The sequence below is a fragment of the Aquarana catesbeiana genome, linkage group LG03 (assembly GCF_042186555.1).
Source record: "Aquarana catesbeiana isolate 2022-GZ linkage group LG03, ASM4218655v1, whole genome shotgun sequence".
Lineage (NCBI taxonomy): Eukaryota > Metazoa > Chordata > Amphibia > Anura > Ranidae > Aquarana > Aquarana catesbeiana.
The window spans coordinates 15,266,203-15,284,032 of NC_133326.1; the positions used below are offsets into that span (position 1 = coordinate 15,266,203).

General features: G+C 43.4%; 1 protein-coding gene across 5 annotated transcripts in view; it reads left to right on the forward strand.

The window, feature by feature from the left end:
* MEGF11 (multiple EGF like domains 11) overlaps positions 1 to 17,830 on the forward strand; it is an 838,162-nt gene that overhangs the window by 453,911 nt on the left and 366,421 nt on the right. For all 5 annotated transcript variants that reach the window (XM_073618306.1, XM_073618307.1, XM_073618309.1 and 2 more), the window contains exons 6-8: positions 8,132 to 8,378; positions 9,899 to 10,019; positions 17,507 to 17,643. In XM_073618306.1, coding sequence (XP_073474407.1) covers positions 8,132 to 8,378; positions 9,899 to 10,019; positions 17,507 to 17,643 — 505 coding nt within the window. The remainder of the gene's footprint in view (positions 1 to 8,131; positions 8,379 to 9,898; positions 10,020 to 17,506; positions 17,644 to 17,830) is intronic.

Genomic DNA, 17,830 nt, shown 5'->3' on the forward strand with positions numbered 1-17,830 from the left:
TTCCTGTACTATCTCGGTTGTATCTTTCTTCCTTTATCCCGCTCTTTTATGTTGGTGTCTAGGAAAAAAAAAAATATATCTTGTTTACTTCTCCAGCATATAGAGTAAGGGATAGATTAACATGACATGTGTAGATCCTTCTAATCTGTGTGAAGAATGCGGTAAAGGCGCTTTGTGAGTCTGCCATGCATTGTGTCTAGTAAATGAACAGATTGGTTAGAATGGCGGGTTATCAATGCACAATAGTTAATGTAGAAGTATTTGTATTTTTGTTACCCCCGAGCTGTCAAGCTGTCAGCATGTACAATGCGGCTTCTTAAACTCTTACATCCAAATTATGTTTATGGATCAGCTGTGCAAGCTATTGTGTATTTTCTCATTAATAATGCACCTTGTTTTTTTTTTTTTGGCTTACAGTATAAGCATGCTATTGTCAAATGACAAGGAAGGATGAATTATGGAGAAATAATATAAAATGTTACTGTAAAAAATTTGTATAAATATAAAGTTTTCATGTGCAGAGGTTGTCCCTGATTGGATTTCTGCCATTTGCGTTTTTTAATCACTTCCCCTCTCCCCCCCCCCCTTTAAACGCCCTATGGACCAGAGCAATTTTAAAATTTCTGCTATAGACCTGTTTAATCAGAAATATCTTTGTCATTACTTAAGATAGCAAAGCAATACCTATACCGATCAGCCATAGGATTATAACCATCCACCATAGGGTGGTATGGACACCACTAGACCTCTGAAGGTATGCTGTGGTATCCGGTACCAAGCTATCAGTAGCAGATCCTTTAAGTCCTGTAAGTTGGGAGGTGGGGCCCCCTTGGATCGGACTTGTTTTTCCAGCACATCCCATAGATGCTCGATTGGATTGATGTTTTTAGAGAATTTGGAGGTCAAGCCAACATCTCAAACTCGATGTTGTGTTCCTCAAACCATTTTAAAATTCATCAGGCCAGGCCACCTTCTTCCATTGCTTTGTGGTCCAGTTCTGATGCTCACGTGCCCATTTGTAGGCGATTTTTTGGCCACGGACTCGGGTCAGCATGGGTGCCCTGACCGCTCTGCGGCTTTGCAGCCCCATACACAATAAACTGCGATGCTCTGGAGGTGAGACCCCCATGGATCGGACTTGTTTTTCCAGCACATCCCATAGATGCTCGATTGGGTCGAGATTTTGGAGAATTTGGAGGCCAAGCCAGCATCTCAATCTCGATGTTGTGTTCCTCAAACCATTTTTAAATTCATCAGACCAGGCCACCTTCTTCTATTGCTCCGTGGTCCAGTTCTGATGCTCACGTGCCCATTTATAGGCGATTTTTGGCCATGGACACGGGTCAGCATGGGCACCCTGACTGGTCTGCGGCTACGCAGCACCATACACAACAAACTGCGATGCTCTAGAGGTAGTGCACCCATGGATCAGGCTTGTTTTTCCAGTAAATCCCATAGATGCTCGATTGGATCGAGATTTTTGGAGAATTTGGAGGCCAAGCCAACATCTCAAACTCGATGTTGTGTTCCTCAAATCATTTTTAAATTCATCAGACCAGGCCACCTTCTTCCATTTCTCCGTGGTCCAGTTCTGATGCTCACGTGCCCATTGTAGGCAATTTTTTGGCCACGGACACGGGTCAGCATGGGCACCCTGACCGGTCTGCTGCTACGCAGCCCTATATACACAACAAACTGCAATGGTCTGACACCTTTCAGTCAGAACCAACATTCACTTTTTCAGCAATTTGAGCTATAGTAGCTCTTCTATTGGATTGGACTACACAGGCCAGCCTACCCTCCCCACGCGCATCAATGAGCCTTGGCCACCCATGATCCTCTCGCCAGTTCTCCAGTTTTCCTTCCTTGGACCACTTTTGGCCGGTCCTGACCACTGCAGACCAGGAACGCCCCACAAGAACTGTAGTTTTAGAGTTGCTCTGACCCAGGAGGTATATTGTTGCTGGGGGGAGGAGGGTGTGTATTGTTCCTGGGGGGAATCTATTGCGGGGGGAAGTCTATTGGTGCCAGGGAGGTCTATGGTTGCTGGGGGAGGAGGGGTCAATTGTTGCTCGGTGGGATCTACTGTTGAGGGGAGGGTCTATTGCTGTTGGCTGCTGGAGGGTCTGTTGATGCTGCCTGCTCTAAGATCTGTTGTTGCTCTGGTGGATCTGTCGTTACTGGGGGTATTTTGTTTCAGGGGGTATATGGTTGCTGGGGGTCTATTGTTGCTGGCTGCAGGGGATCTATTTTATTGCCTTTCTTGTTATCATTAACGAATTTCCATAAAAATTTTACTTAGCACCACAAAATGAAACTTAGTCCTGTATTTTCTAAAAGGGGCGGTACTGGGAGGTGGGTAGGGGGTGAAACCAAGGGACGGTGCTTGGAGGTGGGTAGGGGGCGGAGACAAGGGGTGACTCAGAAGGAGTACCTGCACCTGATCTCTGATAAAAAGTATCACATACACTTTGTCTCCTGGGGGACAGAACACTGTAATAAAAAAAGAAATGAGGCTTCTTCTTAAAATTACCCTTTACTTGACTGCGTGTTTAAGGTGAAGAACAATTTCAACGTGCTATGTGAAAAAAATTACTTTTTGCTAAATCACTCCCCAATTGATTGTTTTATTGTACATTGTGCTGTTATAGGTTTCTTTCATGTTTTTGTATCGCCTATACATGTTTCCCTAATTGCACTCATTTGTGATGATTGACTGCTCGTAGATCAGTACCATGTTGGGTTAGGGTTGTAGATGTGATTTACTACCACTTTATACTGTCCACTTAGCATGTGTAATTTTTATGAGAGCAGTTCTTTTTATTTGTGTAGTGTCAGGTTTTATGACAGTCTTGTATGGCACAGTGAGAACAATTTATTCTGTGCATTCTTCCTTTTGAGAAAGAGTCTTGTTTCAGTCCACTTTACAACTAATTCAAGATATAGTGAGACTGTATAAATTATGTCGAGATTCCTTCTTAAACTGCATAAAACTTATTTAAAAAGACGGAAAGAAAGAAAAGTGGAGGTGTCATCTATGATAATCGGTCAGATATTAGCGTTAACTCTACAACACGAACAAAAAAAAACCCAGCAGCTAACACCTTAATTATCACTGTGGGCAACATTTTCGCTTTATCCATTGTATTCCATGTTTTTTTTTTGTTTTTTTTTTATGTGATCCTTACATGAACATGACTTTCTAGGAGCATTTGTCAAGGGCACCTGGCAGGTAAGACATGGGGTAGCTGCCATGGCTGCTACCCCATCTTTTTGAAGGTGCATTCTTCAGGGCCTTTATGGTCATTCTTCAAGTCATTAACCAAAACCCATAACAAGTGTCCAGACACCCAATGTAAACATGGATGTTCTAGATCACTGGGTTTTAAAGAACATGCACCTTTTAAGAATGAATTAGCAGGGGGAAGCGTCTAGATTCCTTTGAAGGATTATTTTCCTTCATGGACTGGGCAAGTTGTATGTGCTAAAAGGGTTACTTTTGTAGCATAGACCGAAATAGGCTAGTAGGTCTCACTGGTAGAGAAGACCCTAAAGAGGCTAGAAGGTTACATTTTTAGAAGACCTGCAGAGGCTAGTAGGTGACAAATGTAGAATAGATCCTAAGAGACTAGTAGGGTAGTACATTTGTAGAATAGACACAAAGAGGCTAGTAGGCTACATTTGTAGAGTAGACCATAGGAGACTGTAACGAGCCCCTGCTCGCTCGGTTCCACTACTCCTCTGCAGCTATAGAATCAGATTGCAGATCGCAGCATCTGATTGTTCGGCCATCCGATGCTCCGGGATTAGAACTACAGCCATGTGGCGTTCTAACCCAGTTGTGATAGCTCAGAACAAACACCAGGCAGGCTGTATGTAAGTTCAACCAGGAATCTCTTTTATTGAAAAATACAGGCTCCTATATATACTAAAAGTGGAGGTGCATGCCTCCGGCTCATATTACTCTGAACATACACCTGTGACCAGAAACCTAATTAACATGGGCTAATTAACTAATCCCTTTAGACAGCCTAGAGCACTCAGACATGACCTTTAAGCCAGACTGGCCGTCTTGTAGCTCAGAAAACCCAATCAACATTATCACAATAGCAGAGTTAATTAACACAATCAACAATGGGGATCCAATGACTCTTAGATCCCATACTAGAGACTTATTTACAATACACATTCTAGCAGGCAACAGACAGACAGGTGCTGGAATTGACATCAACATCTCCTAACAGTATTTGTCCCAGCATTATGAATCAGCCACTATTTCTAATATGGCAAATGCAGGGTCCCCAGAGTCTCTGTGTCCTGGGGAACCAGGACCCGAATCCACAGTAATACCACCTCAAGGGTCCCCAGGCATACAGCTCACAAAGAGCACCGTTCCCCCAAATGCCAGGGCCCACAATCGATCGGCAAGAGGCTAGCATTTAGGCCCCTGCAAAAGTCTCTCTCCCGGCTAGGTCTGTCATAGAGACAACTTGGTTACATTTGTAGAATGGACCCAAAGAGGCTAGGAAGTTACATTTGTAGAATAGGCCCTAAGAGGCAACTCGGTTACATTTGTAGAATGGACCCAAAGCAGCTAGTAGGTTACATTTGCAGAATAGACCCTAAGAGGCTATTAGGTTACTTGTGTAGAATAGATCCTAAGAGGCTAGTAGGTTACTTGTGTATAATAGAATCTAAAAGGCTAGTAAGTTACATTTTGTAGAATAAACCTCAAGAGGCTAGTAGGTTACATATTGTAGAATAGACCCTAAGAGGCTAGTAGGTTACATTTTTAGAAAAGATTCTAAGAGGCAACTTGGTTACATTTGTAGAATAGACCCAACAAGGCTAGTAGGTTTTATTTGTAGAATACACCTTAAGTGGCCAGTAGGTTACATTTGTAGAATAGAGCCTAAGACGCAACTTGGTTAAATTTGTAGAATGGACCCAAAGAGGCTAGTAGGGTACATTTGTAGAATACAGTGCCTTGCAAAAGTATTCACCCCCTTTGGCTTTTTACCTATTTTGTTACATTACAGCCTTTAGTTCAATGTTTTTAAACCTGAATTATATGTGATAGATTAGAACACAATAGTCTAAGCTGGTGAAGTAAAATTAGAAAAATATATACATAAAACTATTTTTCAGAAATAAAAAACTGATAACTGGCATGTGCGTATGTATTCACCCCCTTTGTTATGAAGCCCATAACAAGCTCTGGTGTAACCAATTACCTTCAGAAGTCACAAAATTAGTGAAATGATGTCCACCTGTGTGCAATTTAACTAACCACTAGCCACTAACCACTAACCAAACACTGCCATAAAGACCAAGGAACTCTCCAAACAAATAAGGGACAATGTTGTAGAGAAGTACAAGTCAGGGTTAGGTTATAAAAAAATATCCAAATCTTTGATGATCCCTAAGAGCACCATCAAATCTATCATAACCAAATAGAAAGAACATGGCACAACAGCAAACCTGCCAAGAGACGGTCGCACACCAAAACTCACAGACCGGGCAAGGAGGGTATTAATCAGAGAGGAGCACAGAGACCTAAGGTAACCCTGGAGGAGCTGCAGAGTTCCACAGCAGAGACTGGAGTATCTGTACATAGGACGACAATAAGCCGTACGCTCCATAGATATGGGCTTTATGGCAGAGTGGCCAGAAGAAAGCCATTACTTTCAGCAAAAAAAAATGGAATGGCACGTTTTGGGTTTGCAAAAAAGGCATGTGGGAGACTCCCAAAATGTATGGAGGAAGGTGCTCTGGTCTGATGAGACTAAAATTGAACTTTTTGTCCATCAAAGAAAATGCTATGTCTGGCGCAAACCCAACACATCACTCAGCTGTCGGGACTGGTCAGAGTTGAGGGAAAGATGGATGGTGCTAAATACAGGAATATTCTTGAGCAAAACCTGTACCACTCTGTGTGTGATTTGAGGCTAGGACGGAGGTTCACCTTCCAGCAGGACAATGACCCCAAACACACTGCTAAAGCAACACTTGAGAGGTTTAAGGGGAAACATGTAAATGTGTTGGAATGGCCTAGTCAAAGCCCAGACATCAATTCAAAAGAAAATCTGTGGTCAGACTTAAAGACTTAAAGTTCACAAGTGCAAACCATCCAACTTGAAGGAGCTGGAGCAGTTTTGCCAGGAGGAATGGGCAAGAATCCCAGTGGTAAGATGTGGCAAGCTCATAGAGATTTATCCAAAGCAACTTGGAGCTGTGATAGCCGCAAAAGGTGGCTCTACAAAGTACCGGTATTTAGGGGGTGAATAGTCATGCACATTGACTTTTTCTGTAATTTTTTCCTATTTGTTGTTTGCTTCACAATAAAAAAAAAACATCTTCAAAGTTGTGGGCATGTTTTGTAAATTAAATGATGCAAATCCTCAAACAATCCATGTTAATTCCAGGTTGTGAGGCAACAAAACACGAGAAATGCCAAGGGGGGTGAATACTTTTGCAAGGCACTGTAGTTCCTAAAAGACGAGTAAGTTACATTTGTAGAAGACCCGTAGAGGCTAGTAGGTTACATTTGTAGAATAGAGGCTAGTAGGTTATATGTAAAGAAGTAACACTAATGCCGCGTACACACGAGCGGACTTTCCGGCAGAAAAGCTCCGACGGAACAAATCCGTGTGTGGGCTTCATCGGACCTTTCCTGTGGAAAAATCTGACGGACCTTAGAAATAGAACATGTTTCAAATCTTTCCGACGGACTCGATTCCTATCGAAAAAAACGTTCATCTGTATGCTAGTCTGTATGCTAGTCCGACGGACCGAAAATGACGCAAGGGCAGCTATTGGCTACTAGCTATGGAACTTCCTTTTCTAGTCTGGTCGTACGTCATCACGTTCGAAACTATCGGACTTTGGTGGGATCCTGTGTAGGCAAGTCTGTTTCATCTGAACTCCGTCAGAACTCCGTTAAAAAGTCCTTCGGAGTTCAATCCGCTCGTGTGTATGCGGCATAAGAGGTTAGTAGGTTACGTTTGCTGAATAGAACCTAAAAAGGCTAGTAGATTACATTTGTAGAGTAGAAACTAAGAGGCCAGTGGGTTATTTTTGTAGATACACCCGAAGAGGCTAGAAGGTTACATATGTAGAATTAACACTAATGCCGCGTACACACGGTCGGACTTTTCAGCTACAAAAGTCCGACAGCCCGTCTGACAGACTTTCGACTGACTTTTGGCGGGCTTTCAACAGACTTTCTAACGGCCGGACTTGCCTACACATGATCACTCCAAAGTCCGACGGATTCGTACGTGATGACGTACACAGGACTAAAATAAGGAAGTTGATAGCCAGTAGCCAATAGCTGCCCTAGCGTGGGTTTTTGTCCGTCGGACTAGCATACAGACGAGCGGATTTCTGGGTCCGGCGGAGTTACGACGTAAAGATTTGAAGCATGTTCCAAATCTAAAGTCCGTCAGATTTGCGACTGGAAAAGTCCGCTGAAGGTCCGGTGAAGCCCACACACGATCAGGTTGTCCGCCGATTTGGTCCGTCTGCGTCCGTCGGACAAGTCCGGTCGAAAAGCCCCTGTGTACGCGGCATAAGAGGCTAGTAGATTACATTTGCAGAGTAGACACTAAGAGGCTTGTGCGTTATTTTTGTATATAGATTCTAAGAGGCTAGTAGGTTACATGTGTGGACTAACCCAAAGAGGCTAGTAGGGTTTTAACCTGAACATAAAGGTGGAACACGGTCTGAGAGCCCTCTGTTTGTATATCTGAGCCCCCTTTCCCTAGCATTATTGCTTAACAAATGCCTGTACTGTATAGACTTATTAATAAGTCAAGCAAGGGAAAGAGCATTTTTCTGCAGAAGAGGTGAATCAGTTACTGTCGTTGTGAATCAGGAATGTCAGTTTGTTTATTGTCCTAAGAAATTTGCTCTTCATAAATCCTACTCATATTTAGTAGTATTTTGAGCCTGCTACACAGTTATATCACTGTGGATCACACATCACCTAAGCTGCTAAAGCTGCTACATAATAAGGGTCTTGCTGGTGTTCATACAGAGAAAAACCCTTTTAAACATATGTTAATTATTGCATTTGGCAGATTCATTGGTCTGGATGTCTTAATTTTTTTGTTGTGTTCTTCTTTGTCAGGCTGTGACAGTGAGCACTGGGGTCCACACTGCAGTAACCGTTGCCAATGTCAGAATGAGGCACTGTGCAACCCCATCACCGGTGCCTGTGTATGCTCTGAAGGGTACAGAGGATGGCGCTGTGAAGACTGGTGTGACCCTGGGACCTACGGCAAAGCTTGTCAGCTGAGGTGCCAGTGCCAGAACGGAGCAACATGCGACCACAGGACTGGCGAGTGCCACTGTGCCCCTGGATACACAGGAGCCTTGTAAGTATCTAAAAGACACATTCAGTTACCATTAATGATCTTAGATTTTGATTTGACCTTTTTTTTTTAAAGAAATCTGTGCCGAAAGACACAGTATAAGTGTGTAGGAAGGGTTTAACCTATCCCCATTAGTTTGGGCCTTTATTTGCAGGAAGTGGCCTGCTAATCCTGCTCTTTTGGCCATAAATAAGGAGGGTGGAATCCAGTAAAGAGGGGAGAATTGCGTACCATGAAGAGGAAGGATGTAACTGAGGGCTAAGTGGAACTGTGTTTGGTTCCTCCACATTGGCTTCTCTAGCTATGGGTCTTGAGACACCCAACATTTTGTAAGGACTTAACACTGCACCAGAAGATACTGTATGGAATTAAATCAGGGGTGTCTTTTTTGCTTTGCCAATGTTGGGAAGTTATACACCGATATTGCCAAGTAAAAGAAGAAGAAATTTGCTTCTGGATGGAGGTGTGTTATTTTACGAGGCTGCCTGAACACCTGAGTAGAAATACTGTATGTAATTTGACAGGAGTTGGACAGGTGCAACTCGTAACATACTACACAGCTGTAGGTACACAGGATCCTAAATGAAAAGTACGCAGTGTAAACCTGGTTGTGTCAAGAGTTGGTGGTGGCTATTGGGAGAGGTCTACCCTCCTGACGGTGAGTAGAGGACTCCTCAAATGGAGCATACATTAGGTGACCTGAGCCCTTATGCCCCATAGGGTTCCAAGTACATAGTGAGATGGCCATAGCCTGTAACCGCAGGATATGAATACAAGACCCTGTGAAAGTATAACTCTCAACCGGCGGAGGAGTTGGTGCTCTGTTGGACTGAGGGGTGGCATTGGGGGGGGGTTATTGGCAGAAAATAAAACACTTCTGCACACAAGTACTAGATGGACTAGACCTCATGATGGATAATGTCTCTGGTCTTGCTGCCCTCAAGGATAGGGGTATCCCTTTGGGGGGGGGGGGGGGGGGGTTATTAACCTGCCATCTGTACACACAGTGAGAGGAGTTTTGGATTTGGTATGGTATAAAGAAATTGGCCTCCTGTATAGGACTTTATCGTTGTGGCCTCATAGTTGAGAATGACTACATTGGTCAGCTAAGGGGTGGCCTACATGTAACCTCGCATTTCTGAACTCTGTCTTAAAATTCTAGCTGCCTGGCTGTTTGTGGCTTCAATACTTTCCAAGTCGCTAACCCAAAAACAGGTAGGCTCATAGTGAAGTCCTACTTGTTTCAGCTCAGTGACTCCAAAAAGCATTGAAACCATTAGATCAGTATGGCAGACGAGCAGTAAGATCTTATTTACTATTAGAAGTCAGCTGTGCTAGCCCATATATTTGGATGAACTCAGGGTTCCTTTAGGATTCTAAACTATTTATTTTTGGTGCTTTATATACAAGAGTACTGAAGCCATGAAGACAGATTTTAGTTGTAGACAGAAACGTCTTTGCACTCTTTTGTAAAGTCTTACATGCGATTGTTTTTTGTTTTTTTGTTTTTGTTCACATGGTAGTTGTGAGGAGCTGTGCCCATCAGGAAGCCATGGGGCACTATGTGAGCTTCGCTGTCCTTGTCAGAACGGTGGTGTGTGTCATCATGTGACGGGCGAATGTTCCTGTCCAGCAGGATGGACGGTAAGAACATATTAATTTTGCCTAAGCAGTAAACTACAAACTGTACCTTTTTGCCCTGAATGTCTCCTAAAAAATAGCAGTGCACTTTCTGTGTCTAGGCACCTCTGTTCTGTAGTCTCGTAGCTGTAGATATGTGCAGTGTAAGATTATCTCACGCCTTACCAACCATTCCGGTTGCTAATCCTTCCACTCGTTTCTGCTCTTCCAAAAAATAAAATTCAAAATACTAACAACAAAATACAAAGCCATCCACAACTCGGCCCCCGACCTACATCACCAATCTCATCTCAAAATATCTAACCAAATTTTCCGCTTTGCTCTTCCCAAGACCTCCTGCTCTCGAGCTCCCCCATCACCTCCTCCCATGCTTACTTCCAGGACTTCTCCAGAGACTCTCCCATCCTCTGGAACTCCCTATCTCAACCTATCCAACTATATCTTACTTTGTCCCTGAAAACTCATCCCTTCAGGGAAGCCTAACCTGCCTTCAGGTTAGTGACAACATTTTTATTTTCTTCTATCGGTTGAAGTCGATGGACTTGTGTACTTTTTCAACCTAAATAATTATTTAACATTAACCTAATATGGCCATGTGTCCATATTAGGTCACTGATGTCACAAGCATCCCCGCCCCATTGTATACCTCATCTGCAGGGCAAGGAATCTCTTGCCTGAAGATCATTGTCCTAGTAATAACATCTGATTACCAGGTTCATGAACTCAGGTTTGGACTAAGCCCAATCTCATCATTACTGATGACTAGTCATTTGCCCTCAGCTTGCCTTTTTGCCACAGCTTCCACAGTACAGTTGCTCTTTAATCATCAATGTTACTTAACCACACAGTTGACAAAGATAGTGGAAAAGCCCACTTTGCCCTGAGTTCCCTACACTCTCAAAGTGTGAGCCAGCTATTTAATGCCACCTAAAAGTAAAACCCATACTTTTTAATGTTTATTACATTTATAATTGGTAAACAAGTCATTTTGTAATTTAAGGTAACAATGAAGTTTCCTTTAAACTTTGCCACCCATGTAATTTTTTAAAAATGTAAAAAAAAAAATCACATATAGCTTCCTTGAAATGATGTAACTTGAAGGTGTCTCGGATCCCAATGGTGTACCAAATACCCCCAGAAATATCACTTTCTTCTTGTATGATTGGTGCACTTGTTTTCCATGAGGTCTGCCCAAAGTTATAAGTCTGGCATCCCCCACAATGAGTTTCGTTTTTTGATGAGAAACTCTCTTAGGCTCACCCTCCCCTAATGTGATGTAAACACTGATGCTTTTCCCATGACAACTTAGACTTTGGACCAGGTGGGTATGATGAAAGCTAAGACTTTGAACCAAGTGGGTATAATGAAGACATTGGACCAGGTGGGTGTAATGAGGGCTAGGATTGGACCATGTGGGTATAATTAAGACATTGGACCAGGTGGATATAATGAAGGTTAAGACATTGGACCAAGTGGGTATAATGAAGACATTGGACCAAGTAGATATAGCGAAGACATTGGGCCAGGTGGGTTTAATGAAGGTTAAGACATTGGATCATGTGGGTATAATGAAGACATTGGACCAAGTAGATATAGCGAAGAGATTGGGCCAGGTCGATATAATGAAGACATTGGGCCAGGTGGGTATAATGAAGGTTAAGACTTTGGACCAAGTGGGTATAATGAAGACACTGGACCAGGTGGGTGTAATGTGGGCTAAGGTTGGACCATGCGGGTATAGTGAAGATATTGGACCAGATGGTTATAGTGAAGGCTAAGACTTTGGACCAAGTGGGTATAATGAAGACATTAGACCAAGTGGGTATAATGAAGACACTGGACCAGGTGGGTGTAATGTGGGCTAAGGTTGGACCATGCGGGTATAGTGAAGATATTGGACCAGGTGGGTATAATGAAGGCTAAGGCTTTGGACCAAGTGGGTATAGAAGATATTAGACTGGGTGGGTATAATGAAGGCTAAGACATTGGAGCAAATGGTTATAATAGTGATATTTGACCAGGTGGGTAAAATGTAGGATGAGACTTTGGACCAAGAGGGTAAAATGAAGACATTGGACCAGGTGGGCATAATGAGGGCTAATATAGGACCATGTGGGTATAATAAAGATATTGGACCAGGTGAGTAGAATGAGGGCTACGATTGGACCATGTCTGTATAATGAAGAATTTGGACCTGGTGGGTATAATGAAGACATTGGACCAAGTTGATATACTGAAGACATTGGGCCAGGTGGGTATTATTAAGGCCAAGACTTTGGACCAAGTGGGTACATTGAAGCCATTGGACCAGGTGGTTATAATGAAGGCACTGGACCAGATGGGTATAGTGAAGAGTGAAGGCTAAGACATTGGACCACGTGGGTATAATGAAGACATTGAACCAGGGGGTATAATGAAAACATTGGAGCAAGTGGGTATAATAATGATATTGGACCAGGTGGCTATAATGTAGACTAAGACTTTGGACCGAGTGGTAAAATGTAGACATTTGACCAGGTGGGTATAATGAAGACTAAAGCCCCATACACACTATCTAATTTTCCGACGGGAAATGTTGGATGTGAGGTTGTTGGCGAAAATCCGACCGTGTGTATGCTCCATCGGACAATCGTTCGTAATTGTTGGCCAACATTTGCGTGAACGTGTGTATGCAAGACAAGTTTGAGCCAACACCCTTCAAACAAAATTCCACGGTTTTGTTGTCGGAAAGTCCGATCGTGTGTACGAGGCTTAAGGCAATGAGCCAAGCGAGTATAAAGTAAAAATCAGTGAGAAAAGACTTGGTGAAACAAACAGCAATTTCTTCAGAGTGAAGTAAGGTATGAATCTGCAAAAAAAAAAAAGTTTACAATACATAGTATACCTGGAGGGGATTGTTTTTTTTTTCCCCACAAAACTTGAGTTACAATGCTTTGTTATTAAATCTGGGTCATTGTGTGCAAATGCTTCCAATGCTGTACAGGCTGGTTCAATGCGGCAGAGCTTTGTGCAATGGCCAGTAACCCATTGCAGTCCAAAATTTCAAGGTTTCCCAGACTTACCTCCATTTACTAATTTACTATGATTTGCATATAATGATTGTTCTTTATATTGCCTTACCGGATAAGCTCTTTAGAGTCAATGTATCCATAGGCAATCACTGTTATCGCAGGCAACACAGCTGTGCCTATATTCGGTTACTGTTGTCTATGACAGTGACCAGATTTGATTTGTAGATGGCAGATTAGGAATATTTGCTTAAACGTGGGAACCAAGAAAAAAGACTTAATGACACACCGTAAGCTAAAAACCAAAACCCATCAAGAAAAAATTATTATGGTGTGGGGTTGTTTTTCAGGGGTTGGGCTTGGCCCCTTAGCTCCAGTGAAGGGAACTCTTAAGGCGTCAGCATACCAAGACATTTTGGACAATTTCATGATCCCAACTTTGTGGGAACAGTTTGGGGATGGCCCCTTCCTGTTCCAACATGACTGCACACCAGTGCACAAAGCAAGGTCCATAAAGACACGGATGAGCGAGTTTGGGGTGGAGGAACTTGATTGACCTGCACAGAGTCCTGACTTCAACCCAATAGAACACCTTTGAGATGAATTAGAGCGGAGACTGCGAGCCAGGCCGTCTCGTCCAACATCAGTGCCCGACCTCACAAATGCGCTTCTGGAAGAATGGTCAAACATTCCCATAGACACACTCCTAAACCTTGTGGACAGCCTTCCCAGAAGAGTTGAAGCTGTTGCCATTGATGCCATTAAAGTTCATGTGTGTGTGTAAAGGCAGACGTCCCAATACTTTTCACAATATAGTGTGTATAAATATATATATATAATCTATAGATATATATTTATACATACAGTATATAATTTTTTTTTATACTGATGTATGCTAACAAAACAACACACATGCATAAACATCTATAAAGTGCCTAAAACATAATCCAATTTCTCATGATGTCTTCAACTACTTCCAGTGTAATTTTCCACATGCATAAAGGATAGCGATCCCAAGTGCCCAGTGCTGAAAACATTCCTCCACACTCATATATTGACCTATAGCCAAGATATAGGTGTTATGCCCCGTACACACGATTGGACATTGATCGGACATTTCGACAACAAAATCCATGTTTTTTTTTTCCCAACGGATGTTGGCTCAAACTTGTCTTGCATACACGCGGTCACACAAATCTTGTTGGAAATTCAGAACGTCAAGAACGAGGTGATGTACAACACGAGCCGAGAAAAATTAAGTTCAATAGCCAGTGCGGCTCTTCTGCTTGATTCCGAGCATGCGTGGAACTTTGTGCGTCGGAATTGAGTACACACGATGGAAATTTACGAGAACGGATTTTGTTGTCGGAAAATTTGAGATCCAGATCTCAAATTTTGTGTGACGGAAATTCCGATGGAAAATGTCCGATGGAGCATACACACGGTCGGAATTTCTGACAACAAGCTCCCATAGAACATTTTCCGTCGGAATATCCTATCGTGTGTACGGGGCTTTAGTGTGCTTCCCCCACCATGGGGATTCTGTGAAAGGCCCTTTGGTTTTGACAGGTACTCCACTTGCCCACTCCACCTTTTTAAGGGTTACTGTGCCTTTAAGAACTCCACTGAACCATTTTGTGTCTCTGCAAAGATAACTTAGAGCCACATACGAGCTGCTATAGTGTAGTAGTTTAAAAAAAATCAGTATATTAAAAGAGAAGTATAGGGATTTATTTTCTATTTTTGAATCATACTCACCTAGGTGGATGCTGCATCTGTCCCCCAGCAGCTCTGAGGCTGAGAACAGAGCGATCAAACACCGCTGATCGCTCAGTTCTCCTCACCACTCTGTGCAGAGAGCTGTGACTGTCAGTCACCACCTCTCTGCTCTCCCCCTCCTCCACATTTACTGGAGCGCTGTGTTGTGGAGGGGGCGGGAGTAGCTGGCTCAGGCTCTCAGCGGTTTACTGAGAGGCTAAGCCAGGTGCCGGTGCAGGCTGTACTTCTCCTTTAGGAAATTCACTCACATATACCAGTAACAAACAAATGGCCCCTGCCCCCACCTATAACTGGCCTTCACAGCAAGGAGCACATGGAAGGGCTATCACATGAAAGAAAAAAACAGAACATTCCATCGCTCAACTCACCAACCAGTCTGCCAACTGACCAAATTAACCTGTCCAACAGTCTGCGATAAAAACAGGGGTTTGGTTAGCACGCATTTGGAAACACATGCATAAGCTGCAAGGCCTCTTCACGGCACCCTGGGTATGCTTGCAATCTTAACGTTACTGAATTTATAAGCATCTCCACAGTGGAAGTACATGCATTAAATGGATAGATGAGGGGCAGGTGGGCCTGGAGGCAGCCCAATCCCCCTTAAAGGAACAGGAGCACACTGGACACCCAGAAAGAGCACAGTGGCAGCAAAGTGGTACAGTTTGTCCCCGAACCAAATATACACCAGTAACAAACAAATGGCCCCTGTCCCCACCTATAATTGGCCTTCACACTCACTCAGCACTCACATATAATGTATTTAGAATCGTATAGAAAAAGAACAGGACACTCAGGACATGCAAGCTCACTTCCGGTCTGCAGGTCCGGCGTCACCTGGCTCCGCCCTACGCGTATTGTCACTCGTCGCCTGACTTCATCAGGGGTCTCTTATGAATTGGCCTGAACACATTGGTCTGATCTTTTTTTACATTCATGCCGCTTACCATGTATATTTGAGAAACATACATGTCTTAGATGGAAGTCAGGAGAACGACAGTGTGGATATTTTTCCTGTTAATTTCATTCTCTGTTCTTGAGTGTTATTAATGCCTGTGAGAAGGGAATTCGTTTGAGGCCGTCTATATGTCTGCTGCAAACAAGTCTGATGGAACAGTCTTTGGTTACACCTAGAACTGTCTCTGACGGCAGCTAAAATATAATAGAGAATTGATGTAACTGCAATATATGATGAAAAATTTGGATGGGCATGAAACATTTTAGGTATACACCACTCAGCCATAACATTATGACCACTGACAGGTAAAGTGAATAGCATGGATTATCTCGTTACAATCAATGGCACCTGAAAGTGGATGGGATATATTAGGCAGCAAGTGAACATGTTGTCCCTGAAATAGATGTGTTGAAAGCAGAAAAAAAATGGACAAGCGTAATGCCGCGTACACACGGGCGGACTTGTCGACCAGACTGGTCCGACGGAACGAATCCATCGGACAATCCAACCGTGTGTGGGCTTCATCGGACCTGCAGTGGACTTTTTCGGTCAAAAATCAGACGGATGTTTCAAATCTTTCCGACGGATTCGAGTCCAGTCGAAAAATCTATTCGTCTGTATGCTAGTCCGATGGACGAAAACCGACACTAGGGCAGCTATTGGCTACTGGCTATCAACTTCCTTACTTTAGTCCGGTCTTACGTCATCACGTACAAATCCGTCGGACTTTGGTGTGATCGTGTGTAGGCAAGTCCGTTCGTTCGAAAGTCCGTCGGAAGTCCATCAAAAGTCAGTCGAAAGTCTGTCGGAAAGACCGTCGGACCTTCCGGCGAAAAGTCCGCCCGTGTGTACACGGCATAAGGATTTGAGTGACTCTTACAAGGGCCAAATTGTAATGGCTAGATGACTGGGTCAGAGCAATTCCAGAACTGCAGCTCTTGTAGGATGTTCCTGGTCTGCAGTGGTCAGGACCGACCAAAAAGTGGTCCAAGGAAGGGCAGCTGGAGAACCGGGGATAGGGTCATGGGTGGCCAAGGCTCGTTGAGGTGGGAGGCAAAGGCTGGACTTTATAGTCCAATCCAATAGAAGAGCCACTGGAGATCAAATTGCTCAAAAAGTGAATGCTGGTTCTGATGAAGAGGTGTCGGAACACACAGAGCATTGCAGTTTGTTGTGTGGGGGGCTGTGTAGCCGCAGACCATTCAGGGTGTCAATGCTGACCCACCCGTGTCCACAACTAGAACTGCTACTGACTGCTTGGTGCCAGATACCACAGCATACCTTCAGAGGTCTAGTGGCCTCCATGCTTTGACTGGTCAGGGCTGTTTTGGTGTTCGAAGGGTGGGGAAGACAAAAGGGGGAGCGCCTCAATATTAGGTGGATAGTCATAACGTTATGGCTGATCGGTGGATATCTATAGAGATCCTGTGATCTGTGCTCTGCCATCATTACTGATAGTTAATCTAAAAAAAAAAAAAAATGAAGGGTCACTCCAAGCTGGCCGTTTTGGGCACTTACTGTACTGTATATCTATGTTTTATTTTATTATGTGCGGTTGGGTCTGTTTTTTTTTTTTATTATTTATTTTGGTGGGATAACATAGTTCCAGACATATATTTTTCTATCATAATAAATATTTTTTGATACATATCGTTTTGAATTATTAATACAGTTTTTTTTTTTCCGTGATGGATTTTGGTTTTCCTGCTGTTATGTGAATTTGTTTTGTCTTTTTTCCTTCTGTACAGGGTTCTGTCTGCGCCCTGCCGTGCACTTCGGGAAGATTCGGGGTAAACTGCAGCCAGGAGTGTCAGTGTCACAACGGTGGACAGTGCGATCCCGTCACTGGAAGATGTCAGTGTGCCGCTGGATACACCGGGGAGAGGTAAACCCCCCCCCAACACCTCACAGTGCTGATTTTATTGCTGCTGTAGACTAGAGATGAGTGGAAGGGATGAGTGGAAGAGATTAATGGAAGAGATGAGTGGAAGGGATGAGTGGAAGAGATTAATGGAAGAGATGAGTGGAAGGGATGAGTGGATGGCAGCGATCCCCCAACCTTTTTGGCATCA